The sequence below is a fragment of the Cygnus atratus genome, chromosome 5, assembly GCF_013377495.2.
Source record: "Cygnus atratus isolate AKBS03 ecotype Queensland, Australia chromosome 5, CAtr_DNAZoo_HiC_assembly, whole genome shotgun sequence".
Lineage (NCBI taxonomy): Eukaryota > Metazoa > Chordata > Aves > Anseriformes > Anatidae > Cygnus > Cygnus atratus.
Genome location: NC_066366.1, coordinates 6,688,508 through 6,699,727, shown reverse-complemented (window position 1 = coordinate 6,699,727; position 11,220 = coordinate 6,688,508). Strand labels below are relative to the sequence as shown.

Genomic DNA, 11,220 nt, shown 5'->3' with positions numbered 1-11,220 from the left:
TAGAACAGCCTCATTAAGTACTTTACCACTCTGTCAACGAAACATGAAGAAATGTTTGCCATAAGAGCTTGTAGTATCTAGTTCCCTGTGACCAGTTCTCCCAGCTTAAAATGAAATCTATTGTTTATTCACTCGGATACGATGAACAAACTTAGAGTGCCCTTACTGTGCAAACTTGTGGTGTGACACATAAGGATAAAAGAAGGCAAACCTGAACGGTGCTGGAGAGCTAGCAAGGACCTGCTCCTTGCAGAATGAGCTATGGTTTCACAACAGAGTTCATTCTGCAAAACCAAAGTTCAATAAGCAGAGACTTCAAAATGATTTTTTGGCATTACTTGAATATTAAAAATAATAAAGTGGAAACATTACGCACTTACAAGTTTGCATATCATGGAGTTCAGTTTGGCTTCTTGTCTGCTTCTATTGAGAAGAGTAATATGTATATAGGTAGTCAGCATATATATATAGATAGATAGATAGATAGATTAGGTGTGTCAGCAATATGTATATATATATTTTGTCTTAGTACAGGACAAAATACGTCAGACTTATCAGAGAGCGATGTTGGCTCTCGGTCATTTCCTGCAGACAGAAGAAAACAAAACACTGTTATTACCCTGGAAGTGACTTTATTCTTTCCTTCCAGTTAAAGCGGCAAGCCTCGCGCTCTAACGAGCAGCTGACAGAAGCCCTAGAGAAAAACCGCCCCCGGCCGTGGCTGCTCGGGACCGGCGCCCGTCCTCGGGGCGTTGCGGCCGGTGAGCGCTGAGGGAGCGCCGCCTGAGGCGGTCCGTGACCGTTACGAGGGCCGTTTGAGGGGCCGGGGCCGGGCGGCACGCGGGCAGCTATTCAACCGCCGCCCTTGCCCCGCCCCTTATGCCCCGGCGCAGCCAATGAGGCGGGCGCGGGCGCGCTGGCCCCGCCCCCCGGCGGGCTACCTCCGGCGGGTGGCGGGCGGCGGGACAGTGCGTGACGGGGCGGCGTGCCGAGCGGGGCTCAGCGGAGCGGGACCGGACTGAGCCGGGAAACTGGGCATGGCTACGGTGCGGGAGAAGGCGGCGGCCCTGAGCCTCGGCGCCGCCTGTAGCCCTGCTGCCAGGCCGACGGGTACGGGGCACCTGAGAGGGGGTTGGGGCGGCGGTGAGGTCGGCCCAGTGCCGCTGCGGAGGCTCCGTCCGGGTTCCGTTGGTTGGGGAGCGGCCGGTGGTGTGTCGCTGTGGGGCTTTCTGAGCTGTGCTTGTGTCCTTCTGTTGACTCCCCAGGTACCTCAGTGTAGGGCTGGAGGGGACTGTGCGTGTGTGTGCTGTCTGCTCTGCGTTGTCATCAACGCGTGCTTCGTCCCGCTCCTTCTTAAAGCCTTCTTAAAGCTTTGGCAAATAGATTCCAGCATGCTTCTGCTTACACTGTGTCAATGCTTTGTATTAAAGTTTTATTTTCTGACGTGAATGTTTTCAGAAAGCAGGTGTCCGATAATTGCTTTGAGAATAACTGCTGATGTATCTGAATGCTATTATATAGTGTTCCCCCCATCATCTGTATCTCCCCACAAATGCTCTCTTACTCTCCCCTTCCAACTTGCTGGTGTTTGGGCTCCCAGGCAGATGGAGACCAGCTGGAAACTCTGGTGCCCGAAATGGAATACAATTCTCTAACTAATGCCTCTTCAGACTGAACAGAAAAAAATACCTCCTGTATCTTTGTGGAAAATGTTCATGGTAATATGTTCCAGAACAACTTGCGTGTTGTTTTTTTCTTCTTAAACACTGCATCACACTGTTAATTCATTAGGTTTGAGGTCTGTCATAGCCCCAGATGGCTTTCTGTAGGATTGCTGCCAACTCTTCATTCCTTATTTTGTACTCCAGCATTTGATTTGTCTCTTCTTCCGTTTGCTTTGCTTTATCTCTTCGTAAATTACTCATCTGATTTACTGACAAACATATATTCTAATTCTAGCCTCAGCTAGGTGCCACCTGCAGATTTTATAAGCATGTTCTGTCTCAAGTCCTTGCTGAGGCTGATTATAGCCCCTTGGCACACAGTTACTAGCATGATTTTTCTTAACTTGAAATTGGTAAATGAGTAATAGTTCAGTGGTTTTATTGAGGGAGGGAAGACTGGCTGGCTCAAGGAAGTGGCACTGAGTACACAGAGTGTGAATCCCGGTTTGAGCTGGGGCGACAGAGGGCTGTTCCATGGGATAAATGTCCAGTGCACCATGTCTCAAGGACTTTTGATCTTGTTACTGTTTAGCACGTCACTGTCTGCCTAGTGTGTACACAGTCTTGAAGGCACAAGAGATGTCTCTCATCCCTGGTTCCCTCTCTCCCTTCCCAGCTGTATACTTCTTGTCTCAGTTACTGAAACTGGGGAGCTGCAAGTATGTACAGTTAGTTCTCAGTCTTGTGGAACAAGTGTGCTTAGGAGTAGGTCCTGCAAGTGCATCTGCTGGGTGATGGAAGAGTACACAGCAAGGTAGTGCCACAGTGTGTCAGGCTGGAGAAGTAAAAGCTGCTTGTTATTGAAGCTGCAGGCTATGGTAATGAGAGCAACCACCAGGGTGAGTTACATTGGTATGGTGTAGACAGACTTGCCAGGAGAGTAAGGCTCAAGAACTAATATTTTGTTGCAGGCTGGTTCAGGACAAGCCAAATTAGAAGCCTCAGACTTCTTAAATCCTTCCATGTTTCATGAAAGCCAGTAGCCGGAGAGGGGAAGGTTCTCCTGTAATTGCAATACGAGTTCAATCATTATGCTCTTTCTGTTCTTGTATCGTTAGGCTTTAGCTTGGCACAGAAACCCTTTGGAGCAACTTATGTCTGGAGCAGCATTATCAGTGCACTTCAAACTCAAGTGGAAGTGAAAAAGCGTCGTCAGAACCTGAAGTGCTATCATGACTGTTTTATTGGTTCCGATGCGGTGGATGTTGTGTTTGCCCATCTCCTACAGAACAAGTATTTTGGGGATATTGATATTTCCCGTGCTAAAATAGTGCGAGTGTGTCAAGCGCTAATGGACTACAAAGTATTTGAGGCTGTTTCAACTAGAGTCTTTGGAAAAGACAAGAGGTCTGTATTTGAAGACAGTAGCAATAGTCTCTACAGATTCACAAACATCTCAAGCCAAACAGATATTGATAAAGATTACCAGCAGTGTACACCACAAAGGTTAGTACATAACGCAGCATGGAGATAACACTTCTCTACTGTAAAATTTCCTATGTTTTTGGGGGAAGGAGAAGGACAAGAGGGACAGTGTAGTTACAGGACCGGGGGTGGGGGAGTAGCTACCCTATGGATGTTTATGTGTAGAAGATACGTAGAAAACAGCAATTTGAGTGAATAATTCCGCCTGCATAGTTACTCATTTTCTGTCCGTTATCACATTGCCTTCATGGAAGGGGGAGTAGGTAGAAGATGAATGTGCTGCAGATACTTATCTATTAGGATCTAAACCAGTGTAACCAACTGGCATTCAGATGCATCAAACTTGCTAAAGAAATGAACAAATCTTTGGTCACTGTGCGCTTAGCTGTGACATAAGCTAGTAATCCATCCAGCTTTTAAGGGGAAAAAACAGGTAAAATTGCTTGCTGCTTTCATCATCTTAGCTTGACTAGACTTCAGATTAAACTTTACGAAAAGTTTTCAGCTGTTCCTTTGTGTGCACATGGCTTGTTCCTAGGCTAGGTAGCAGGCTACAATGCTGTTATGCTGTTGCATGCCAACATGGATCCAGAGAGAAGTGTGATTGCTAGGGCTTGTTCTTCTGCTTCTTCAGAAGTGGGCAAAGAAAACCATAGCACTAACTAGACTGTCACAAAACAGCATACATTGCAGTGTAGATAACAATTTGCTTAAAAAAAAAAACACTTGCCTTTAGCAGTTTTTGTGTTAAGTGTTTGTCTCTGAATGTATTCTGACACTGTTGCAAGAACTTATGTTCAGGTAGTTATTTCAGTAGTTCTGGCAACATAGACTTCTAAAAATCACAAATGATATTGACTTGACCGAAAATAATTGTTAACAAACGTTACATGAACAAACATGATTGTTGTGTTTGAGAGTAGCAAACATTAAAAACTTAAGTGCGTTGACCCAGCTGGTCAGAAAATTCTAGAAGCGGAGATGAAGAATGGCTAGGCCCTCTGTCATGCTTCCCACCCCCTGCCTCTTTAGGACTAGGTCTCCTCCTCCGCTAATACAAACTGTCCCAAGTCTCTATTTGAGAAGAACACAAGAATTCTAAAGAATTAAAACCACTTTAACAAAGTATGATATTTAAAACGCTTAAAGACGCATGATCAATACAAGACATATCAGACAAATAGTTGTGAAGGAAGGTAATTCACCTGTTTGTGTAGAATGAAGGTGTTAGGTGTTCTTTCTTCTGGGAAGGGTGCTGATCCACTGGTTTACCTTTCTTCATTTAGTGAAAGGAACAAATCTATTGATACATATGGCTTGTCACATAAATGTCAAAAATAATTGACATCAAAAAGGGTTCTGCAGTGTCCTAAACAAAAAAAAAAGCTGTAGGAATTGAAATTAAACAAGTATGCTTAGAGGAATAGTGATTTTATGGCTGGAGTTGTTTTCCTACTTGGTAGCATATGAAGTCAGTTACGAGAAGAACCAGCTAACACATAAAAATGGGTAACAGGTTTCTGAAATCTTTTGTTAGTTGATGGCAGGAACTAGCCTACTAGCTTTAGGAGTGGTGTTGCTAAGGGGCAACCACCTTCTAGTTTTTTCAAGAACAGCTCTTAATTTTTGGCCTCATTTCACCATTAGGAATAGAGTCCGAAAATCTTAGACTCTGGCGGGGGGGAACTTTGGATGTGTTACTTGTGTATAAATTTCCCTCCATGACTATTTCCTCTCTTATGTGCTTTGTGGTAATTGACGTAGCTTGCTAATGCCAGATGTGACAAGCTCCAAGGGAGGAACTATGTACTTGCATGCAACTACTGCACACAACTCATTCTTTAAGATACTGCACACCCTCTTGTGCAGCTTGGACAGAGAAAGTACGTGTCTGGGGGAGAGATCTTATATTTAATCTCAGATGGATATTCATATCTGGGTGTGCTGTGTTGTTCTGTTATCTCATATGTATGGATGAGAATATATATATTAAAAAACATTTTTTTTATCTCAGACATCAGAAGAGCATGTTGTTTAACCCTACTCCTGTCAAAGCGGAAAGCTTGGAGGATCTCTGGGAAAACCTGAGTTTAAAGCCTGCAAATACCCCTCACGTAAATGTCTCGGAAAGCTTGTCCCGTGAAGGTAAGCCAAATAATCCCCCAGTTATTTGTGTGGGAGAAGGAAGATAGCTGTAGGACTAAGAAAGCTTATGGCTGCTGTTGGAGTGAAGGTGGAGTCAAACTGACTCATAGTATTTTGCTTTGAACACTATGTCATAACAAAGGCACATTAAAAGCAAGCCTGCAACAAATGTAACCTTTTTATTTTATCAGACAGGACTTATCTGCAGTTGCAATAAATAAGTGTTGAACTTCATGGGGAAGAATACACAACTATATGGATCCTAACTGGAGTTAGGAACATTCTACATGATGTTTAACCACCTGCAGTACATTCATGCCCAACTCAATCAAACCCAATTGTCTGCTGTTAGCTAAAACTCTTCCCCAGCCTTTCAACAACGCACCTGCACCTCCAGTTCACCTTCTGTACTGTGTGAAACTGTTCCTGACAACTCATGTCTTCTCCAGCTAAACTACTACCTACTGTGGCTCTCTTCCATTTGGCTTTAAATGTTAATGCGTCTGAGAACTCTCAAAACTTGAGCCAAATCATAACTGAGGAAGCTGTGATAAGGATAGAGTGTCACTGCTACACTGTTCTTCTGTTATCTAGAACAAAGACTGCTTGCAAGTTAGGGCACAAAGAATGTAAGGCACTTCGGACTTATCCAAAGAGCAGTTCTCCTACACTTGCAGTTAACTAAACAAATGGCTAAGTCTTTCCTTTAGCAGTGATAAAAAGCACTTAAGTGATAAGGGACGCACTTTTTCTGCTACTGTAAATCTTTATTTTGGAAAAATTAATCTGTTAGATTACAGTTGGTAGGAGGAAGGGGAGTTGGCAATTTCCTAATCTTCACACTTGCTTGATCTGTGTGATTTGTGTATTCTACCCTTTCCAGTTATTAATGAAGTATGGCAAGAACAAACAATTGCTCGTCTGCTGCAGCTTGTAGACCTTCCACTCCTGGACTCCTTACTTGAGCACCAAGCAGTCAGACCTCAGCTTCCACAACCAAGGAAAGCGACCGGATACATCATCACAAGTAACTACCTGGACAGAGAAATTCTCAAGGCTTTCAGTGACTCACAGTAAGTATTCGTTACTCGCCTCTGAGAGCAGAATGCTGTTCAAAGTTGCATGCAAGTGTTATGCACAGTTGATCTGAAGCAGAAATGTAATAGTCTGTGGTACTGTAAAAAGGATGTGAAAAGGCGGATTTCTCCTTACCTGTTAGACTAGATTCAGTAGTAAATAGCAGTTGCTAAACTCTGAATTGGAAGTAGGTGAGGTGATTTCTGCGGAACACTAGAAGAGGTTTTTGAAGGCAATGATGGTATTTGATAATATTTGGGGAGGGCTATTGTTTACTGCACTGATGGGGTGAAAAGTAATCTTTTTTGCTATCATGTAGAAGTCTTTCTTTTTTAAAAAAAATTATCTGTGAGGGAATAGTTTAACTACTTCACCTTTTAAAAATACTAAGAGAAAACTGAGCCTGAAACTGTATAAATACAGTTGAAAGTATGGGCTGAAAAAGCTCTTACCAATCAGATCAAGGCTCAAGTTTCTGTTTATCTAGCAATAATTTTATTCTTGTCTATAACAGTACAGGATGTCACTAGCTTTAGGTTTAACTACTTAGAACTGTTACGTATTTATTCAAGATGAACAATTAGTAACCTACCCAGCTAAGCAAAGAGGCATATGGCTATGATCTGAGTGGGTCGGGAAAAGCATCCTTGTTATACATTACAACTTGGTATTGAAGTACCTACACATGCAGTGTCCACTGACCAGTCTACTCACTTTCAGTGGTAGAGTGCAACCAACTCTGAAAAGTGCCAGTAAGTAAAACTGCAAAATTAAACTGCTTTGTCTTCTAGAACAGATGAATGGCTCTCAGCAGCGATAGATTGCCTGGAATATCTTCCAGATCATATGGTGGTAGATATTAGCAGAAACTTGCCTGATCAACCAGACAAAGCAGATGCATGGAAACTACTGTTGTTTGAAAACATTGGTAGATATTATGGCCAGAAAAAGGAGCCACTGTTAAGCCATGCACCTGAAATTCATCCAGGAATTGCAGAACTATTAGGTAAGTAAAATGAGTTCCTGAGCTTATGTGAGATAGGTACTGACAAACTGAGTATTTACTACAGCAGCTAAGCTTGAAGCTTGACTTCTGCAGGGTTTTTTAATCTCTGGTCATAAAGACTGTCTTGAAATAATGAGGAATTTCTAGTCCTGACTATATGCAGCTTTATAGCTTGTGTTCAGTTATGTGTAGAATGGCTGTGAAAATGAAGCATTGTAACTTGGTAGTATCCATGGAAACTAAATATCCATGGGAAATTAATATTAGGCCATATTTATAGCTCAATATTTAGACCATAGGATATGAACTCAGAGCTGAGTGGATGCTTTATACCCAGGTCATAGCTCTCCGCCTTAATGTCCATAGAGATTGTCAATTTCTTAAATGTTATGTTTAAACAGTATTTTAGAGAAACAGTATTTTAGCCATCTTCTGATGGTTTACCTTAAAGGAAGCTGTAATGAGGTGGGAATCAGGATCTTCTCCCAAACACCAAATGATAAGATGAGCGGAAATGGCCTCAAGTTGAGCCAGGGGTGGTTTAGGAGGTTTAGGTTGGATATGAGGAGGTTGGACACTTCATTCACTGGAAGAGTTGTGTGGCATTGGAATAGGCTGTGCAGGGAAGCGGTTAAGTCACCATCCATGGAGGTCTTCAAGAAACATGTAGATGTGGAACTCGGTGGCATGGCTTAGTGGTGGACTTCAGTACTAAGTTATAGGTTGGACTAGATGATCTTAGAGGTCTTTTCCAACCTGAATGATTCTATGATTTAGTTCTCAATTAACATCTCATCCCTGCTCTCCTTTTTTTTTCGGTTTTTCTCTTCCTTGACTATTCTTTTGCACATTGGTGGGAATATTTTGCATTTATACCCCATACTTCCTGCCTACAAGGTAAAGGGAAAAGACTAGCACAACCCACTTTATTTAAATAGACATTTAAAACTTGTATTCAGCATAGTGAAGCCAAATAAATTAAAACTTAGCAAGGCTCTACGAAATGGTTTGCAATTAATTCATCAAGCTAGCCCATTTATCTAGGGTATTTTCCTTATTTCTTGGGAGATCTTTATTTCCACAGTGAGAAGTCACTTGCTTAACAAAACCATTTTCCTTTTTCATTATTTCGGCTGTATTGAATGGACTATGAACTGTAATTGAGCTTAATTGAAAATGTACTATCTTAAATAGCAGGCTAAAAGCCTGGGTGCAGACTGTTCTCAAGATTGTGTGCAAACAGCTATCATCAGCCTGTGAGAACTTTTGGTGGGAATTAATGTTTGGGGTTTCTGTTTAGAGGGGTGAAGTCTTCAGTGTTAAATTTACGTGTTTTATTATAATATTTAAATAATTATGGCAATAGATACCTTTTTTTCTCCAGTGAATGGGAAGATGGAACAATCCTTAGAAGCTCTTCAACTCTATTTGAAACTTCTGGACAGCCAAATCAGGGAGGAATTCAGGAGGTTGCTGTACTTCATGGCTGTTGCAGCACATAATTCTGAGCTCAAACTACAGGAGGAGGTAAATGTGCATACTGAACTGTTATGTTGCTTTACGTTTATTGAAATCTAGATATCCCAGTTATAGGTCAGAAAACACTTGTGGCTTAAATGTGTCTACAGAAAAAAATGATTCTAAAAAAGATGATGCCCTGCCCTTTTTTAAATGGGGAGAGTAATTCTCCTGGTTATTATTTCATATTACTCTTCAGAGTGACAACAGGATGGTCGTGAAAAGAACATTCTCTAAAGCTATTATCAACAATAAATCCTTATCCAGAGGGAAAACTGATCTTCTGATCTTGTTCCTGGTGGATCACCAAAAAGATGTGTTAAAGGTAAAAGCTAGACAACGACAAGACTTGTTATCTTGTATGTTTGTGCGGAATTGCCTATTCTAAGCTGTTGTTTGACTGTCTTCTCTCTTTATTCAAGATCCCAGGGACACTGCATAAAATGGTCAGCAATAAACTACTGGCTTTGCAGAAAGGCCAAGACCCTAGTAAGATAATGGGTAAGCTTAAACCAAGCTGCTTATTCTTGTCATGCACCCAGATGCAAAATAAAAGGGAATGAGATGATGTAAAAAGACGTACTTTAAACAATGATTAACTTGACTCTTAAAGAAGATGGGTCTGTAGAATCTGTGGTGTTAGCTATCTAAATGTCTCATGTTTCCTTCTAGGCTATACCTTTTGCGAAAAGCTTGATGAAAGAGAGTATCGCTCCAGTACAGAGAAGACCACAAAAGCTGAGCTATTATCTCTACTGAAAGCTATTGATGAAGATTCAAAGCTCTCTGACAAAGAGAAAAAGAGACTGCTAGGTCAGTTTCACAGTACTAATCCAAGTATTTTTATGCAATATTTTGGAGACAGAGTTAATAATTTGTGTGTGTGACTTTAAGTATGTATACTGCATCATTGTAAACACTGATATATTTGTAAATCTTTTGTATTCGTGTATCTAATAAAATTATTTTGTGGAAATAGATGGAGTTTGTGTAATTATTACCAAGAGTAATGGTACCCAGGATGTGCCTGTAGGGCAAAAATATCCTTTTCTTTTTTCCTTAGTGAAAGCCACTTCTATTCACTGCTTCTGTGCAAGTATTACAGTTACTGAGATAGGGGACGCCTCTCTATGTGCTCTTCTTTTTGAAGTGAATTTTAAGCTGAACACCTGTTCTTAACTGGCCCTGTACTTGTAAGTCAATTAAGTTGCACTGATCTTTTGATTTGTTGTGCAATGGACTGAGTGGAAGTAACATCTTCTGCTTGATATTCCACAGCTTTTCTTAAAGCTTGACAGCCACCTACACTGTGTATATAGATCACAAATTACTGTGTTGTTTTAAGCCAAAATGACACTATATTGAGGAATACCCAGGACTTCTCCCCAGCTTGATCCTACTCTGTACCCTAAGCTTCTATTGACTCTCCTGGGATGTAAAGGTATAAAGACATTCTGGATTTGTAGACAGTCTCACTTCAGTTGCTATAGAACAAACTTTCTGTGGGTAGCAATCATTATCCTTGCACTATTCTACTGTCTTGTAGCTATTCTTGATGTTACCAGCTGTAACTAGAAAGGGTTGGAACAAATGAAAGGCTGTAGGTTGGTCTTATGACTGTGTATTTTACCTATGCATACTCCTCAGTGGAAATCTCCAGGTAACACAGACATTTGCAAGTGGGGAAAACATCCAGCCTAATCAGAGAGATCTCATTTCAACTCCTGTGCAGTTAGGCAGTTTTCTGGTATCATCACAAAGATTAGTTACTGTTGCAAGAAGTCACAAATTGTTCCATATCCAGTGTGGTTAGAGCTACCTTCTCTCCCATTAGGACAAAGGACTAGTTTAAATGAGGCTAGTTTAAATGGGATGCTCTGCTTTGCGGCCAGGTATATAGGGGATGGAAGATAACCATGAAAACGAAGCAGTAGTATAATACAGAGTTTGTTACAGACACTGCTTTTAAAAACAAAACTCTATGTGAGGTAACACTCTGTAGCATATTGCTAAGCAACTCTTCAGTCGTGTGGTGGCTGGTGCCACTGGCTATTGCTTCTCCAACACACTGTCCTTGAAAGTGAAATGATGACTTGATGTGCAGTAAGGCAGTTTAAAATGTGGGAGGGAAAAAAAAAGGCAGTTTCTGGTCTGTAGAACAAGGACGTTCTTCAGTTCGGTGCGGCGCTGCCAGCCGCCCCTTCGGCAGCAGCGCCTTCCCTTCCTACCTCAGGCCCTGCCCGGCGGGGTTGCCTTGGCCGCCGCGAGGCCGAGCTTTCCCTCCCGGGGCTCTGCGGGCCCCGCACGGCGCCGTGAGCCGGGGGG

At 41.9% G+C, this 11,220-nt stretch overlaps 1 protein-coding gene across 1 annotated transcript; it reads left to right on the top strand.

Annotated features, from left to right (window-relative positions):
* The first annotated feature begins 945 nt into the window (after positions 1 to 945).
* On the top strand, positions 946 to 9,868 carry DEPDC7 (DEP domain containing 7). The gene is made up of 9 exons (XM_035550151.2): positions 946 to 1,110; positions 2,783 to 3,170; positions 5,164 to 5,294; positions 6,178 to 6,367; positions 7,163 to 7,377; positions 8,762 to 8,904; positions 9,095 to 9,220; positions 9,318 to 9,396; positions 9,568 to 9,868. Exons 1-9 carry the CDS (start codon positions 1,038 to 1,040, stop codon positions 9,780 to 9,782), a joined length of 1,560 nt encoding a protein of 519 aa, XP_035406044.1. The 5' UTR covers positions 946 to 1,037; the 3' UTR covers positions 9,783 to 9,868.
* The last annotated feature ends 1,352 nt before the right edge of the window (positions 9,869 to 11,220 follow it).

What these genes read in the sequence shown, in the direction of transcription:
- DEPDC7 (XM_035550151.2), top strand. Translation starts at nt 1,038, where the DNA reads ATGGCTACGGTGCGGGAGAAGGCGGCGGCCCTGAGCCTCGGCGCCGCC. An exon ending in CAGCAGTGTACACCACAAAG is followed by an intron (nt 3,171 to 5,163) that starts GTTAGTACATAA and finishes TTTTTATCTCAG; the next exon opens with ACATCAGAAGAGCATGTTGT. An exon ending in AAGGCTTTCAGTGACTCACA is followed by an intron (nt 6,368 to 7,162) that starts GTAAGTATTCGT and finishes TTTGTCTTCTAG; the next exon opens with AACAGATGAATGGCTCTCAG.